Source organism: Moschus berezovskii, chromosome 28 (assembly GCF_049115385.1).
Source record: "Moschus berezovskii isolate FMDL1 chromosome 28, NW_MosBer_1.0, whole genome shotgun sequence".
Lineage (NCBI taxonomy): Eukaryota > Metazoa > Chordata > Mammalia > Artiodactyla > Moschidae > Moschus > Moschus berezovskii.
Genome location: NC_142487.1, coordinates 18963348 through 18981238, shown reverse-complemented (window position 1 = coordinate 18981238; position 17891 = coordinate 18963348). Strand labels below are relative to the sequence as shown.

General features: G+C 39.1%; 1 protein-coding gene across 2 annotated transcripts in view; it reads right to left on the bottom strand.

Moving 5' to 3' along the window:
* Positions 1-17891, bottom strand: part of ME2 (malic enzyme 2) — a 57051-nt gene that overhangs the window by 23756 nt on the left and 15404 nt on the right. Inside the window, exons 3-11 of one of the 2 annotated variants that reach the window (XM_088833438.1) lie at positions 13112-13245; positions 9888-10037; positions 9419-9487; positions 7204-7279; positions 5389-5550; positions 4992-5095; positions 1776-1885; positions 1580-1677; positions 1169-1282 (exon numbers count right to left, since the gene is read on the bottom strand). In XM_088833438.1, coding sequence (XP_088689564.1) covers positions 1169-1282; positions 1580-1677; positions 1776-1885; positions 4992-5095; positions 5389-5550; positions 7204-7279; positions 9419-9487; positions 9888-10037; positions 13112-13245 — 1017 coding nt within the window. The remainder of the gene's footprint in view (positions 1-1168; positions 1283-1579; positions 1678-1775; positions 1886-4991; positions 5096-5388; positions 5551-7203; positions 7280-9418; positions 9488-9887; positions 10038-13111; positions 13246-17891) is intronic. The other variant, XM_055417373.2, reaches the window with a different exon arrangement.

Here is a 17891-nt window from a genome sequence, read left to right as displayed (position 1 = left end):
TCCCAAGAAGAGATACAAAGCCTAAAACTCATGCTAAAGGAAAAACATACCCTGAACTTGCAGATGCACATACATTTATCCTAGACTTAATTACTGCAAACACAATAAATAATCAAAACATTTATGAAAACAAACATCACAAACAAAAGCACCAAACTCATTGTGTACTAGCAATACACTCTCCAATGGTCTTCCAGGTACAAGGTCTCAATAACCCTTGCATCTGACATAAAAGTAAATATGGCAGTTATAGCTTTGGGAGGAGGCACAGTTGAATGACTAACAGCATAGGATTCATAGTCAGGCTACTTGGGTGGAATCCCACCTCCACGACTTACAAGCTTGGAAAAATGACCTGACCTTTTTAAACCTCTTCCCTCATTTGTAAAATTTCAAAAAATTTTTGATAAGATCAAATGAGATTGAAAAAAAAAAAGGTTAAATAAGTTAATCACAATGTATAGTACATTTTTTAAATACCTAAAAAGTTATTTAAAATTTAAACATTCAATATTTTTCATTCATATACTTCAATTTTTTATTTCATTTTTATATTAATAGAATACTGTTACTAATTAAGAAAAGATTTCAGGAACTAGAGCAAAGTAAATGATATAAGCTTGCTCCAAAGATGTAAATGACAAGTAGTTTATATATATCAATAAACACCACAAAAATATAACAGCATTGTGTACTACATAAGCTCAACTATGAAACAGTTTACCTATTCTTTGATGTGTTACACAGTATAAGATACAAGGCATTTCTTAAGCTACTAGAAACGGCGATCAATGACAGGAAGGTGGGCAGGAACAAAGGATACCAAGTTGACTGGGATAAACCTATCATCCATCACTTCGCCTTAGGAATAAATGCCTTTTTCTGGGGACAAGGTCCATAGATTTCTTGACTGCTACAAGAGATTGTTATCTCCAAAGAGTTAAAGGATTTCTGTTCAAATATCAGGTGTCCCGCTAACAATTTAATTAGGAAATTCTGACTTTCCATTAAAAGCCACTAGGTTTAGAAGAGTCAGGAGTCAGAAACAAAGCAAGAAAGAATACATCTGGTGCCAACACAGACATTATGATTTGAATATGAGAAGAAAACTCTAAAAATATCACTATAACAACATACTTTCGCTTCTCCAAGTTTTAGAATACCTTACCTTAAATAATAAACCAAACTTGTCAACCATCCAAATTTTCTTTCGTGCCTCTTCTTCTGAGAGGCCATTTTCTACCATAGCCATAACTATCAGATTTGCAATTCCAAGAGCAGCCTGTCCAACAAAACAGAAATTTCAAAAACAAAGATTAGAATGTGATGCGATGTTATAAGTTACGTTATGTATGAGAATTATATGGTATGAGAAATACTAGGTCTATTCTTCCCTTATGAAGCACACAAAACTTGATTCTTTGTGATATTCTTTCCAAATATTTTAAATTACCTATTTCACAACAGAGATCTTGAATTTATGCCCTCGATCTCAACAAAATTAGAAGTTCATTATGCCCCATTTTCCAGTCTAAAGCAGAGTGCTGGTTTTCAATCTTAAAAGCTCACAGAAACTTACCTCTCCTGCTCCAAGAAATAAGATTCTGTGATCTGAGATCGGTTTCCCAATAACCTTTTGAGCTGCGAGCAGACCGGCCAGAGCAACTGCAGCCGTCCCTGTGAGAAAAGCAACACATGGCACAGTGAAAACGGGCACGCTGAAAAGCTTTTAAGTGGGAATCAAAAACCTAAGTTTTTTTTTTTTTTTGCTTTACCTTGAATATCATCATTGAAGGTACAGTATTTTTCTCGGTATTTTCTCAAGAACCTGAATGCATTATGATTTCCAAAGTCTTCAAACTGAATAAGTGTGTTCTGTCCATATCTATAAAACAGCAAAGCCCGTTATATTTGTGTTGAAATACCACTTTTAAACATTTTTAAAATAATATACTAAGTTCACTTAAGGCCACACTAACAATTTTTAGAGTCTGTGAAAGACTACACTCAAAATATAGAAAAATCTATTATTCATTCAAAAAAATTTATGGGATGCTTAAAACAAACATAGCATCATGATGGACCAAAGGGATACTAATCTGTACAGACTATTTCCAAGTGCCAAAGGCAGTATGGTCCTGCAGTTGCGAAGAGTTGGACACGACTGAGTTACTTTCACTTTTCACTTTCAGGAGGGTGCCCAGCACATATATGCACAAATAACTCCCTAAAAAGGAAGAGATTTCTGTCTCTGAGTCTCAAAAAGTATGTATTTGATATGTGAATTTTCATTACATTCACAGTTAAACAGCAACACAGTAAAGTATACATTAAATAAGCAGTTTAAAAAAAACTGCTGTATGAGTTCACTGGCTTTCAAAAAAAGATATCAGTCATCTTGGTGAGGTGAAGTATGGGGAGGCATGAAAAGAGGTGGAACTTTATTTGGATCCCAAAAGAACAACAGAAAGTAAAGTGGTAGGAAGAAATACAAGGTCTATTTTGCTGTCCCTGAATTTTCAAATCCAGCTACATATTTCAGGCTGTGTATGAAAAGTATAAGGGAGAAGTTGGTTAAGGGAGGTTGGAACCAGATAAGGGAGAATTCTGAAAGCAAAACTGGGGAAGGGGACTTTTTCCTGTGTCTGATGTAAAATCACTGAAGGCTTGAGAAGGGAAAAATTCATCTAAGACTCCCTGGAAGGAGGATAAAGCTGCCAGTGAGGCACAGCACATATCAAATGCACGGAGAGATGAGAAAGAAGGGAAAATAACCAGGAAGGCACTGAGGCATGAAGACAAGAAGAGGTGAAGCAGAGCCACAGGAAGTGAAAGGGATAATTACGAGACATCAGAATGAACAAACAGAACCTGATGATGAGGACCACACCTGGGAAGCGGGAAAAGCTGCTGAAATGCCGAGGCAGCCTGGATGACTAAAAAGGGGAAGCGGAAGAGGTGGCAATGTCTGGGATGATAAAAAGTTTAGTTTTAGATATGGCAACAACTTTGACTCTGAAAAGGAGTTAATTTTTAGGATCGTCCATGTACCAGTAATCTAAAAGGGAGGGCAGGGAAGCTTCCTGGGCAGTTCTGTGTTTAAGATTTCAGGCTTCCACTGCAAGGGGCACTGGAACTAAGAATATGTAATGCCACCAGGGGCAGCCAGAAAAAAAAAAAAAAGGTAGTGCAGGCTAGATTATAAAAAGTTTGGACTTTACCCTTCAGGAAATTGAGCAAAAGAATGACATAACAAACAGTATGTTTTTAATTACTGCGGATGCTGATTGCAGCCATGAAATTAAAAGACGCTTGCTCCTTGGAAGGAAAGTTATGACCAGCCTAGATAGCATATTAAAGAGCAGGGACATTACTTTGCCAACCAAGGTCCATCTAGTCAAGGCTATGGTTTTTCCCGTGGTCATGTATGGATGTGAGAGTTGGACTGTGAAGAAAGCTGATTGCCGAAGAATTGATGCTTTTGAACTGTGGTGCTGGAGAAGACTCTTGAGAGTCCCTTGGACTGCAAGGAGATCCAACCAGTCCATTCTAGAGGAGATCAATCCTGGGTGTTCATTGGAAGGACTGATGCTAAAGCTGAAACTCCAATACTTTGGCCACCTCATGCGACGAGTTGACTCATTGGAAAAGACCCTGATGCTGGGAGCGACTGGGGGTAGGAGGAGACGGGGACGACAGAGAATGAGGTGGCTGGATGGCATCACCAACTCGATGGACATGAGTTTGAGTGAACTCCGAGTTGGTGTTGGTGATGGACAGGGAGGCCTGGCGTGCTGTGGTTCATGGGGTCGCTAAGAGTCGGACACGACTGAGCGACTGAACTGAACTGAATCTGGTGGTAAGGTGGAGAGGAAATGGAGGGGAGAGAAGCTGGAAGAAGATTCTGAAGAATCCAAAAGAGACATGAGGATGTGCAAAGAGGCTGTGGCAATGGAAAAGGAAAGATGTATTTCTGAGGCTTGTAAGGGGTAGTACCAACTGGATGTGAGGACTGAATGACACTATATGGGGTTGACAGAAGAGAAGGAAGAGTCAAAGATCAGACCAAGATCAAAGGTTTGGTGATGGATGCTACTGCCATTAACAGAGGCTAGATTTATTGAAGACAGGCAACAGGTAAAGCATCTGTCTGCAGTATGGGAACCTGGGTTCGATCCCTGAGCAGGGAAGATCCCCTGGAGAAGGAAATGGCAACCCACTCCAGTACTCTTACCTGGAAAATCCCATGGACAGAGGAGCTACAGTCCATGGGGTTACAGAGTCGACGTGACTGAGCAACTTCACTTTCACTTTCAGGCAATTTAGAAAGGGAAGGAGATAGCAACAAAACCTCTAGAGGGAGGATCCCAGCTATTGGAAATGCAAGCCTCAGAGGAAGGTGGGACTACAGAGACAGGTTTTCATGGGCTGAGAGTCACAAGCATAAAGGTCACAGGCTACATGACTCAGAAAAGAGAACTATATATTCACCCGCATTTAACAGAAGAGAACAAGAAAAAATCAGTGGAGATGACAAAGGAAACAGAAACGGTTGGAGAAAGACTAAGTCAGGAAAGTCTTTTAGTTCAAGAGAAGAGAGAATCTCAAGGATGCAGCGGTGGAAAACCTGGTCAGATGCTGCAGACAGGAGAGAGAAGACCAAAGTTCAAAATATGAAAGCTGCACAAGAATTCCACTGGAATGGTGAAGTGAGCCTGGATGCTGAAGGCTGAAAAGAACTGCACAGTGAAGGTATTACTTAGGAGCAGTGAGTGCAGACTTCAAGATTTCAGTGTGCTCAGGATGTCAGATAACTGAGGAAAGCAAAGCAGAGAGTATTACCGCATATCAGCACATAGAACTGGGCAGGAAAGAACCAAAGTTCTCAAACGTTTAATCTCCTCTATCCTCACAAGAGATAAAGGAAAACAAAACGGTGGTTCTTTTTTTTTTAAAGATGCTTTCATATACACAAACTTTAGAAAAAATACCTGTCAGTAATGGCCTTCATAAACTCATCAATTAGGTCATCGTAACGCTGTGATCGATCTCTTTTCTGATATAAACCCATATAAAATGGATCCTTTAAGAGAGCCTATAAAACAGAACAAACATAAATGTGAAAGTTTTCTGTTACACAACCAATGTAAACATATTCTGTAAAACAGAAACTGTAAAGTAAAAAAAAATTAATAATTATAAAAACTATATTGCTCTTCTTCAAAAAAACTTTTAATAGTATTAATCTATTGTTATTCATATAGATATTAAAAGAAGTTTAAGACAAAGGCTAATATCTAATCACAGAATTTTCTCTTCTTATCTTTAAAAGAGGGATGCAATTAAGCTGTGGGAGAAGGATCAGAGAGGGAAAGTAATTTTACTCACCGGATTATCAGTTCCTACATCAATACACACAGGCAGACATCTATCAGGCCGTATTCCTGCACAAGCTGTATACAAACAAAGTTTTCCTACTGGAATTCCCATTCCGTAGACACCCAGATCTCCAAGACCTAGAATTCTCTCTCCATCAGTCACCACAACAGCCTTAATCACAAAAAAAATACCAATTAAAAGTTGTCCAAAATGGAGCACTAAACAAAAGCATTTTTAAAAAAGACTCTCTTCATCACAAAATAGCACGTATTCTATTATTCCATTCACATGAATACGTAAATCTACAGAGAAAGAAAGTACATTAGTGGTTTTCTAGGGCTGAGGGGAAGGGAATGACCACTAATGGGTACAGGGCTTTTCTGGCGGGTGGGGCTGAGGGAGCTGTGACGAAAGTCTTATAAGTTATGATGGCTGCACAACTCCAAATATACTACAAATTACTGAATTTACACTTTAAGCTGGTGAATTGCATTGTCTGTGCATATCTCAGAAAAGCTATTAAAACAAAAAAGAAATTAAAAAAAGATTTTCTTCATATATTTTCACTCTCACTTTAAAAAATAAAATTGTTTCTTAACTAACTTTCAAAATATACCACCCAAGAATACTTAAAATTCTAGGATTTCTAGACTGTAGATGTAAAAAGGAAAATTAACTAGATTCGATTTCCCTGTCTTTGGTTTAGGAGTAGAATGCTTCTGACTAGAAAGTGTTAAGTTGTGTTAAGTTGTTAAGTGTTAGTTGCTCAGTTGTGTCTGACTCTTTGCGACCCCATGGACTACAGCCCACCAGGCTCCTCTGTCCTTGGAATTCTCCAGGCAAGAATCTGGAGTGGTTTGCCATTTCCTTCTCCAGGGGTACAACCTGGACCTCCTGCATTGCAGGCAGATTCTTTATTGTCTGAGTCACCAGGGAAGCCCCCTGACTAGCAACTTAAATATGTTCACAATAATTAAAACAGGGGAGGAAGGAACAAACTTCTGATAAGGATTAATCCTAAGAGAAAAATAAGTACGTAAGTGAAGTCGCTCAGTCGTGTCCGATTCTCTATAGACCCTATAGACTATAGCCCAGCAGGCTTCTCTGTCCCTGGGATTCTCCAGGCAAGAATACTGGAGTGGGTTGCCATTTGGAGTCTAGAAATCACATGCTACTCCAAACAACTGAAGCCAAACAAGAAAAACCTCAGAAATTGTGAAAAAAATCTAAAATAAAAAATATACCTACAAAGTTTTAAGATGATACTGTGAACTTAATGATCCAACCAAATTTTTTCTAGGCTCTTTGAACAAATAATAATTCAAAGATTATTTTGGTGAGGAAGACACGCAACAAAGGCAAGCAAGATTACTGCCTATAATAAACACTAAAGCCTACCAAAAGATCTTAAAAAAGTCCTTAGTTTTTGTTTTGTGAAAGACAGCCAGATTGATTAAGGATCTAAATCTACCTTGGATTTATAAGAAAAAAGACATAATGAATCCTCCTCATCACCCACCAGAACAGAAGTTTTAATAGGGCATTTTAATGTATTTTCTTTACCTAGAACAATATTAATTGAAGGCAGGAGGTACCAGTGGTACTAAAGTGAGCAGGCTCACCTTACTACAATTGCTTTCCCACGGCAAACTCTATACAACCCCTTTTGTAAAGACCATCATGATTTTCTCAGAGCACTAAATCTGCATGTATGTAAGTATAAAGTAAAACAGAAAAACAATGAAAAAAACTGTTCTCGGAAATTGAGAGGTAACTTACATAGAAAGAAAAAACATTGTGAAAGGAAGGTTGTGCTATTAGTACCTTAACATGATTTTCTGGCCAGTTATCCACAATTGATCTAACATGACCTCTGTCTGAGATTGAAATAAATAATCCCCTGCAACAGAACAAAAACACCTTTGCATTTCATGACAGTTTTTGGTTTTTTCCTAAGTTTTTTTCATAATTGGAATATTTAGATATTTTAATAAAAACATCAAGACACAGTGTAGTTTCCAAGCCGATTTAGGTAAGTGACACTGGTTTATTTTCAAATATTTTCAGCTACTTGAAGCTGTAATTGCATTACTCACACAGTAGCTGCAACAAATATTCTTATTAAATGATGCAACCATTTTACCCAAGAAGAAATGTATCCATATCTCCTGCTCAAATAAACTCAATATACCTCCATAAAATACCTCAAAAAATCAATATAAAGACATCCCATCAATGCAACAGAACATGAAACCACTAAGTAAACTACTGTTAAAAGTCACTGGAAGTTTGAATCTGAAGAAGCAGGAAGGGAGAGAAGAAAACTACAGTAATTTCAAATAAAAAATACATTCTTGAAGCATTAGGAAAAAGGAAAAAGTTATTCTAAATACAGTATATTATTATCCAATTGAGATAATTAAGCCAGGTTTCAAAAAAGGAAGAGAGAAGCGAAAGAAGAGAGAGAAAGAAACACAGGTTCTGGACAACAGGGCAAGTAGCAACGAGGGCCAATAGTTTCTTATATTTAACTTTCTCATTGATATCTTCTTAAAAAATTTTGTTTTATTGAAGTATAGCTGATTCACAATGCTGTGTTAATTTCTGCTGTACATCAGTGATTCAGTTATATAAATATATATACACACACATTCTTTCTGATATTCTTTTCCATTATGGCTTATCTCAGAACACTATATACAGTTCCCTCGGTGATACAGTAGGACCTTGTTTATCCATTCTTCTCATTGACATCTTAACTCTGGCATTACTATTCTAGCTCAAAGCAGTTTAAACAGTTTCTCAACCATAGCTGCCTAGTACAGTAGAATCATCTGATGAGCTTTTTAAAAATGCCAGGGTTCTACTCCAGAGATTCTGATTTAACTGGCCTGGAGTTAACCAACCAAGACTTACCGACCATCTCCTATGTAAAAAAAACCCCAAAAAACCCACTGTCACTGCATAAATGATACACAGTATCTGCCCTCATCCAAAAGCTCTTTATGTTTCATGTGAGTTCTTAATTCTGGTGCACAACAAAATCACACCAGGAGCTTTAATGAAACAGCAGTACCTGGGCCCAACTCTAGACTAAAGGAATCAGAACCTCTGTGCGTACGGTGGAGGGGAGCAGGGCATCAGGATCCTTTTGTTTTCCCTTTGTCTTTTAGTCTGAACTGAGAAATGCTACTACTCTAAGTGACAATGAAACTATAAAAGAGCTGAACAGCTGGGCCATATCACAGAAATGTTGAGACACATTAACTGATAGCACAGAACAGACAGTGTTCTCAAAAGTGTCTTCCGGGGAATACCTGCCACACCATCACGGACGGTGTTCATTACCATCCGGACCTCCAGACCTTTCTCTGTTTCATCTGAATCTTGGGAATAGGAAGGAGAGGAAAAGTTGGCAAGGATCAACACTTAAATAAGCCACACAGAAGCTTCCATATGCACGTTAAAGTCTGAGAGCCACCAGACTAGATGAGAGGAGAGTGAGGACGAACGCTGCCACACGGCGTTCTGAATCTCTACACTTATGTCAGTATGTGAGCAGAACACCGGGAAGATACAAGGACGGTGGGAGAGACAAAGGCTGCAACACGGCGTCTGAATCTCTACACTTGTATCAGTATGTGAGCAGGACACCGGGAAGATACAAGGACGGTGGGAGAGACAAAGGCTGCAACACGGCGTCTGAATCTCTACACTTGTATCAGTATGTGAGCAGGACACCGGGAAGATACAAGGACGGTGGGAGAGACAAATGCTGTCACACGGTGTTTGAATTTCTACACTTGTATCAGTATGTGAGCAGGACACTGGGAAGATACAAGGATGGTGGGAAATGACTACAGGTTAGAGGAACAAGACAAGAAAATCAAATTAAGTAAAAACAGCACTGACACAACGCTTATAAGTTTACAAAGAACTGTCACATCAATTTCCTCATCTGACTTTCTCAACAGCTCTTTGAAAGGTACTGGAATCCCTATTTTATGATAAATGGATTCAGAGGGATAAAGTGACTTACTTACTCAAAAGCTTGAGCCAACGCTCACCCCAGCATCCTTTCCACTTAAAATATTTGGAGGTTCTTGAACTATTTGAAATTAAAATTTGTGTAAGGTCATAAAAATGAACAAACAATAGAAATAAAGCTGATAAAAAATTGAGATTTACTCTCTTAGTCAGCCAGATTGTCGAAAAGTTTTATGATTATTCTGTAGAATATGCTACTAAAATGGAGAACACTTTTTTTCCAGTACAAAAATGCACAATTCCTCTAACAATCAAAACTTAAAGGATAGGAATGAATGATGCTATTTCCACAAAATAAAGAATATGACACATTAGATGTTTATGAATCCCTTTCTGTCCAAATTAAGTTTTTGTGAGGAAGGGATAAGACTGCAACACAAAAAATAGAAATGTAATCGGTGCTGTGATTTTTTTTCCTATACAACAGTAATTTGCAAAAATATTTTTAAAATAAGCCTTACTTAGGTCTTCTAAAGATGTGTCCATACTGGGAGCAAGCAAGACCAACTGTTGGTGTATATACAATTGGCATTAGAGTTTCAATATCATCTTGCAGTATTCTGTAAAACAATTTCTCATTTCTTTCTTGTATTCCCATTATATAGATGTATCTGAAATTGAGCAGAATAAATCAGACAGCATTAAATATTTTAGCCTTTGAAATGAAATCTAAACATGTACAATTGAGGATCCCCTCCCCCTGGAAAACAAAACCTTATATATCCTTATGTAATAACCAGGACTAAAAAATAAGAATGCACTTAAATGGTAGATGGTGATGATGAAAAGAATCAGAAGCAACAGCTAACATTTATTGAGCCCTCACTGTGAGTCAGGCACTGAACCAGGCACTGGAAATGCAAAAATTACCATGAGGCCCTCACCCTTAGGGGTTTCCCCCGTAATTCAGTCGGTAAAGAATCTGACCACAATGCAGGAGACCTGGGTTCAATCCCTGGGTTGGGAAGATTCCCCTTGAGAAGGATATGGCAACCCACTCCAGTATTCCTGCCTGGGAGAATCCCAGGGACAGAGGAGCCTGGTGGGCTACAGTCCAAGGGATGCAAAGAGTCGGCCACGACCAAGCGACTAAACCACCACCTCACCCTTAAGGAGCTAATCTTCAAGGTGACTGACATGTAAACAAGAAAACAAGATAAAGTGGCATTTATTCAAATATTCACTAAATATTAAATATGTGCCAGGCATGACTGTAAACTCCAGAGATGTAAGAAGTGCCCCTGTTCTCATGGAGTTTATAATCCAGGAAACTTAGAAGCATTTTAAGTCTATTATAGCGCACAGAAGTAGCATAAAGGAGGCAATGGTTAATTCATATAAACCTATAAATAACAGCTTTTAAAGAATAAAGTTTAGAAAACAGGGAGAAATGGACTGAAAAATCAGTTATCACCTTGAATTAAATATAAAATAGACTCATTTTTTCCCCTCATTTGTTTCTTCTCCTGCTGCCATCTGATCAAACAGGAACCCATCTGGGGTCCATTCCTGAATTCTTCCTCTCCCACCCTCCCCCACCCCAACCTAATACATCCTCAGGTCCTACAGAGACTATCTGCTAAATACCTTTCACATAGTTGTTTCCTCCCTTTTTAACAAGCCTCTATACACACAACTTTGTTCCCCTGTGCCAATCTATTCTCTTAAAAACATACCTCTGATCAGTTCTCTTCTCCTTGAATGGCTTTCAAACACCAGTTTAACAGGCTTAAGCTCTTAAAATAGTTAAGTAGACTTCCCTGACTACTTTCCAGCCTTGTCTTTGTTTGTACTAAACTTGCTTCAGTTTCTCAAACTCACCAGAACTCTCACCTTGGCATTGCAGCACACGACGACACACCTGCTGCCTGGAACACCCTCTATCCAGGCAGAGTCCTCTCTACTCATGCTCTCCAAATGCACCTGAGGTGGCACACTCTCTGAGGGCTTTTTCGGTCATTCCCATCCCCCACATTTTAGATTTTCCAATTTTCAGGTCCCATAACACCCTACTCCCTCTGTGACCCTCACAGCACTTTTTGATTTTCTTTCCTCTCCATGATGAGTGAGAGACTATACACACACACGTACATATGTACGTACGTATGTATACGCACTTTCCTGGTGGCTCAGACAGTAAAGATTCCAGCAATGTAGGAGACTGGGGTTGGGAAGATTCCTCTGAAGAAGGAATGGCTACCCACTCCAGTATTCTTTCCTAGATAATCCTATGAACAGAGGAGCCTGGTGGGCTACAGTCCACGGGGTCACACAAAGAATTGGACACGACTGAGTGACTAAGCACAGCACACACGTGTGTGTGCGTGTGCAGTCTCTCACTCATCACCCTCACTCACTCACTCATTTGACATTAGTGACTAAGCACAGCACACACGTGTGTGTATGTGTGTGTGTGTGCAGTCTCTCACTCATTTGACATTAGTGACTAAGCATAGCACACACGTGTGTGTGTGTGCGTGTGTAGTCTCTCACTCATCACTCTCACTCACTCATCTGACATTATGCCCCATAATGACTCACTTGTCACCAATATCCAATAATCCCCTACACTTTACAAACCAAATGAATATTTTAGTCCGATGCTTTTGAACTGTGGTGTTGGAGAAGACTCTTGAGAGTCCCTTATATCGCAAGGAGATCCAACCAGTCCATTCTAAAGGAGATCAGTCCTGGGTGTTCATTGGAAGGACTGATGCTGAAGCTGAAACTGCAATACTTTGGCCACCTCATGCGACGAGTTGACTCACTGGAAAAGACTCTGATGCTGGGAAAGGTTGGGGGCGGGAGGAGAAGGGGACGACGGAGAATGAGATGGCTGGATGGCATCACTGACTCTGTGGACATGAGTTTGAGTGTACTCCGGGAGTTGGTGATGGACAGGGAGGCCTGGCATGCTGTAATTCATGGGGTCGTGGAGAGTCGGACACGACTAAGCGACTGAACTGAACTGAACTGATAGTCAGACTGATCCCTTTACCCAAAATACCATGCCCTTCTTTCTCATTTTGCCTGCTCCCTGTAACATACTGTTTCAAATTCAACTAAGGCCTCACTTCCTCCAGGAAGTGCTTCCCCAGGCTGCAGAAGGCACCCCTCTTCACGCTTTCAGAGTACACTCTGCATGTCCCTCTTCCTCGCTGTCCTGCTCACTGCAGTAGAGCTACAGAGACAGTCATAGCATAACTCTCTATGGATGAGCACCTAGAAGGCAGGCTGTGAGTTACGAGGGTGGCTGCACATTCCAGTTTGCCTGGGACAGTTTCATTTACCTCTCTTTCACTCCCCAAAGTGTCCTGGATTGGATGATATACTACATGGCCACCCTGTCTGTTACTCACTTCATACCCTCAGTGGCTAGCCACAGCACACAAAGTAGGTGATCAGTAAAAGCTGAACAGAACGGGTGTCTCTGCTTCTACCATTCAATCCAAACCTCAGAGCTCTGTGATTTTAACTATAAACAACTGATTCCTGCTGAGTTTTACTACAGTGAAAATAAGAGAATTATTCACTGAAGTGAAAGAAATGTAATCATTATAAAATAAATCAACTAAAATACAAGTTTCATTATGAGACTTATTTCTCATGCCATCATAATAGTACTCCCAATTTTTCTGATCAAAACATCAATTAAAAAAACACTAAACATCTAATCAACTCTCACTTTTCCAAAGGGCCATTCAACTTTTTCACGTTTCTATGGAACCGTAAGGCTTGAATATCTTGTGTCTCTATTTTGGGAGGTAGAAGTCCTTGAAGACCAAGCATTTGTCTTTCCTGTAATGTGAATGCCATCCCCTAAAAAGGAAAAAAATAAAAGAATTAAAAATTATTAATTACAGGGGTAGCAAATTTAATGTAACCTACCAAATGTAATTTAAACATAAACTTAAAAAGATCAGCCAGATAATATTTTGGCCCCAACTTTCAAAATCTTGTAAGATTGAGCATATCTAGTACTGGTAAGAATATAGTAAAAGAATTACTCTCATACCATTGCTGGGAATATAAACTGCTCTAGGCTTTTTGAAAGTATTCTTAGATTTTTTTTTAAATCCACATATTTTATTTTTTTAACTGAAGTATAATTGACTTACAATATGTTAGTTTCCAGTATACAACATAGTGATTCAATTTCTTTAAACTCCATTTAAAATTACCATAAGACAATGACTATATTTCCCTGTGCTGTACAATATATCCTTGTGGCTTATTTATTTTATACACAGTAGTTGTATCTCTTAATTCTCTATCCCTACCTTGTCCCTTTCCCCTTGCGTCTCCTTACTGGGAACCACTAATCTGTGCTCAGTATCTGTGAGTCTGTTTCTGTTATATCCATTCACTTGTTTTATTTTTTAGCTTCCACACATAAGAGACACCATCCAGTATTTGTCTTTGTCTGACTTACTTCACAGAGCATAATGCTCTAGATCAACCCATGCAAATGGCAGAATTTCATTCTTTTCTTATCGCTGTGTGCTATTACATTGTGTGTGTGTGCGTGTGTGTATCTTCTTTATCCATTCATCTGTTGATGGACACTTAGATTGCTTCCCTATCTTGACTGCACATATAGCAATTCTACTTCTACCTATTTATTCTAGAGAAATATTCATAAACAAAGAGGTACATATGAAGAAATTAGTTGTAGCACTGTTTCTAGTTCTCTTGTCTATTACAAACTAAAAGTCCATCAGTTATGGAAGAATTATGAACTTATGACACTTCCATACAGTTAAACATATACCTTTAAGTGTATAGTGGAAAGACCTGAAAGATACACAGTTAGGAAAAAAAGTTGAAAATCAAAACAAACTCCCTATTATTATGTTTAGAAAACCCCCATAAACTACATGTTATATAAAGATGCACGCACACATTAAAAATGAAAGCAACAGACAGTTTGAAAAAATACAAACCAAACTAAGAGGTTACCATGATTAGACAGGAATGAGGCTGAACAGAGGGAGGAGGGAAGAAGAAATGATACTTAAGAAAAATTAACCTATGTAATAAACTCTTTTTCAATTTCTGGTATTCAGCTATGGGTTGAATTTTTTGTTATCAAAGAGATGTCAGTAAAAATGCCAGAATAAGGACTTCTAAAAAAATATTTTCCTCCATAAAAGCAACAAGAACCCTGGCCAAAAGTTCAGAATTCTGAAAATTAACCAAAGGTTTCAGCAATTGAAGAGCATTTATTCAAGAAAAACTGCTGCGTTTCAGTAAGAACAGAAAGCTTCATGCCATTTTAACTTTCCTTCTTCCTATTCTCCCCTGCCCAGCTCCACAGTAACCTTGAAAAAGCAAACACTGTGAAGCAGTCACTTTGAAATTTAGAGCTTGGCTGTCACTGGAGAAAGGCAGGAAAGGTCGGAGATTGTTCTAAAGCCCAGTATCCAGGTAACTGTCATTGTTTGACCTGAAGACCCTATCTGCAAGGCTGTCTTTATTTGACCTGACTTGCAGCTCAGGCAGTGTGAACAGCCTTCTCCCCCAGCCCCCAGAACAGTTTGTTGTAAACAATCAGAGGTAATTATTTAACACAGCATCTCCCCGAGGCAGTAGATAACATCTGGGGCAAACAACAGGTTAACCAAAAAACTGAAAAGGAAAACTGAAAAGTTCAGGGGGAACTTTGAAAAGCTGAGACATATTCTTAAGAACCTAGATGGCCATATGCATAGCTGTAAGCGTGTCCAGGAAAGACTTGAGACCTCTGGCTAGCCTTGAGGTTCTGCGTAAACAGGAAGTGAAGGCTGACACATAGTTGGAAACTGCTTCTGTGCTGTGTTAAGTCACCTCAGTGGTATCCAACTCTGTGACCCCACGGACTGTAGCCCGCCAGGCTCCTGTGTCCATGGGATTCTCCAGGCAAGAATATTGGAGTGCGTTGCCATGCCCTCCTCCAGGGGATCCTCCCAATCCAGGGATCGAACCTGCTTGTCTCCTGCATTGGCAGGTGAGTTCTTTACCACCAACGCCACCTGGGAAGCCCTGTAAACTGCTTAGCTGAGTACTAAAGGCATGCCCCAGGCTTCCCAGGTCGCTCAAGTGGTAAAGAAACTGTGTCCCAATGCAGGAGATGCAAGAGACACTGGTTTCATCCCTGGGTCAGGAAAATCCCCTGGAGGAGCCTCCCTGGGGTACCCTCTCCTTGCCTTAATAAAGTCCCACAGATAGAGAAGCCTGGAAGGCTACAGTCCATGTGGTCACAGAGAGTCGGACACAACTGAGAATGCAAGAAAGAAAATTAAAGGCACACCCCCACAGATACACAAAGCTCCTTGGCAAAGAATGGTTCCAGATATTTAAGTTTCTGCTTAATCATTCCCTGATTACTAAGTTAACAAAGCAGAGATTTCAGTAGGCAAATATAAGAAGAAGAAAGAATTCAGAAATGATACTAAATAGACAACAGCAACACTACAAACCCTGGGAGGAATGACTATTTCAACAAAAAATCATAAAGGCAAACAAACAAAAAACACACGAAGTCTGACTCGTCACGACCCCATGGACTGCAGCCTACCAGGCTCCTCCGTCTATGGGATTTTCCAGGCAAGAGTACTGGAGTAGGGTGCCACTGCCTTTTCCGATATAAGAAAAAAGGGCAGTTAATTGAAATTGCCCCCGAGGAAGTCCAAATATTGTACTTACTAGACAAAGATTTTTAATTAGTTGTTCTAGGGGAGGGATAAGTTGGAATTCAGTTCAGTTCAGTTCAGTCGCTCAGTCGTGTCCGACTCTCCGCGACCCCATGAATCACAGCACGCCAGGCCTCCCTGTCCATCACCAACTCCCAGAGTTCACTCATTAACACACTACTATATATAAAGTATATAAACAATAAGGACATACTGTATAGCACAGGGAACTATAAGGAAAAAAAATTTGAAAAAGTATATATATGTATGTATAACATGAATTACTTTGCTGTACACCTGAAACTGTAAATCAATTATAAAAATTAAAAAAAAAGAAAAAAGTTAGTTACTCTAAATATATAAAAAAAACTAAAGAACACCATTGTCTAACAAACTATGGGAAGTACTGCAAGGAGATCCAACCAGTCCATTCTAAGGGAGATCAATCCTGGGTGTTCACTGGAAGGACTGATGCTAAAGCTGAAACTGCAATACTTTGGCCACCTCATGCGACGAGTTGACTCACTGGAAAAGACTCTGATGCTGGGAAGGATTGGGGGCAGGAGGAGAAGGGGACGACAGAGAATGAGATGGCTGGATGGCATCACCGACTCTATGGACATGAGTTTGAGTGAACTCCAGGAGTTGGTGATGGACAGGGAGGTCTGGCGTGCTGTGATTCACGGGGTTGCAAAGAGTCGGACATGACTGAGCGACTGAACTGAACTGAACCAGAGAATATTGATAAGCAGAGAAGCTATAAAAAGGAACCAAACAAATTCTTGATATACAACTGAAATAAAAATTTCATTAAAGAGGTTCAACAAGCAGATTTGAGTGGTGGAAGAAAAAATATTATTAAACATGGGTCAACTGAGATGATCCAGTCTGAGAAAGGAAAAATAAGAAATAAATATGAACAGACCTGAAAAACACCATCAAGACCAACATGTACATAACAGGAGTACCAGAGCGGAGGAGAGAAAAGCATAAAGAATAATTGAAAGAATAATGGCCACAAACGTCCCAAAGTTTATGAGAAGCGTTAATCCACACAATCAAGAAGCCCAATAGCTCCAATCAAGAAAAACACAAAGAGCTCTACCCCAGACACATCCTATTCAAACTGTCAAAAGCCAAAGACAAAAGGAGAAATCTGAAAGCAAAGAGAAGTGACTCAACACATACAGGGGATTCTCAAAAAGAGTAATAGCTAATGTCTTATCAGAAACCATGGAAGCCATAGGCAGTGCTGAAGGAAAAATCAACTGTCAACCAAGAACTTCCCAATTCTACAAAACTATCAATGCAGAAATTAAGACATTCTCAGATAAATAAAAACAGAGAATCCACTGCTAACAGACCTGTCTTACAAGAAATACTGAAGGGAATCCTTTAGGCCTAAATGGAAGACACTAGACAGTAAGTCAAATCCACGCAAAGAAATAAAGAACACAGATGACTAAATAATATAAAAAACAGTGTAAATATATTTTTTGTAGGTTTCTTCCTTTTACTCAATTTAAAAGACAATTACATAAGATAATAACTATAAATCTCTGTTGACAGCCATGCAATGTATAAAATATAATTTGTACAAAAAAGCAGCACAAAAGGATAGACCTCTACAGGAGCAAAGTTCTGGTGAACTATTTAATTAAATTAGTATCAAACTGAACTAGACTGTGATAAAGATGGCAACTACAGTTGTCCCCAGGGCAAACCACTGAGAAAATAACTTAGAAATAGGCAGTAAAAGACAAGGGAATTTAAATAGTATAATGGAAAATATTT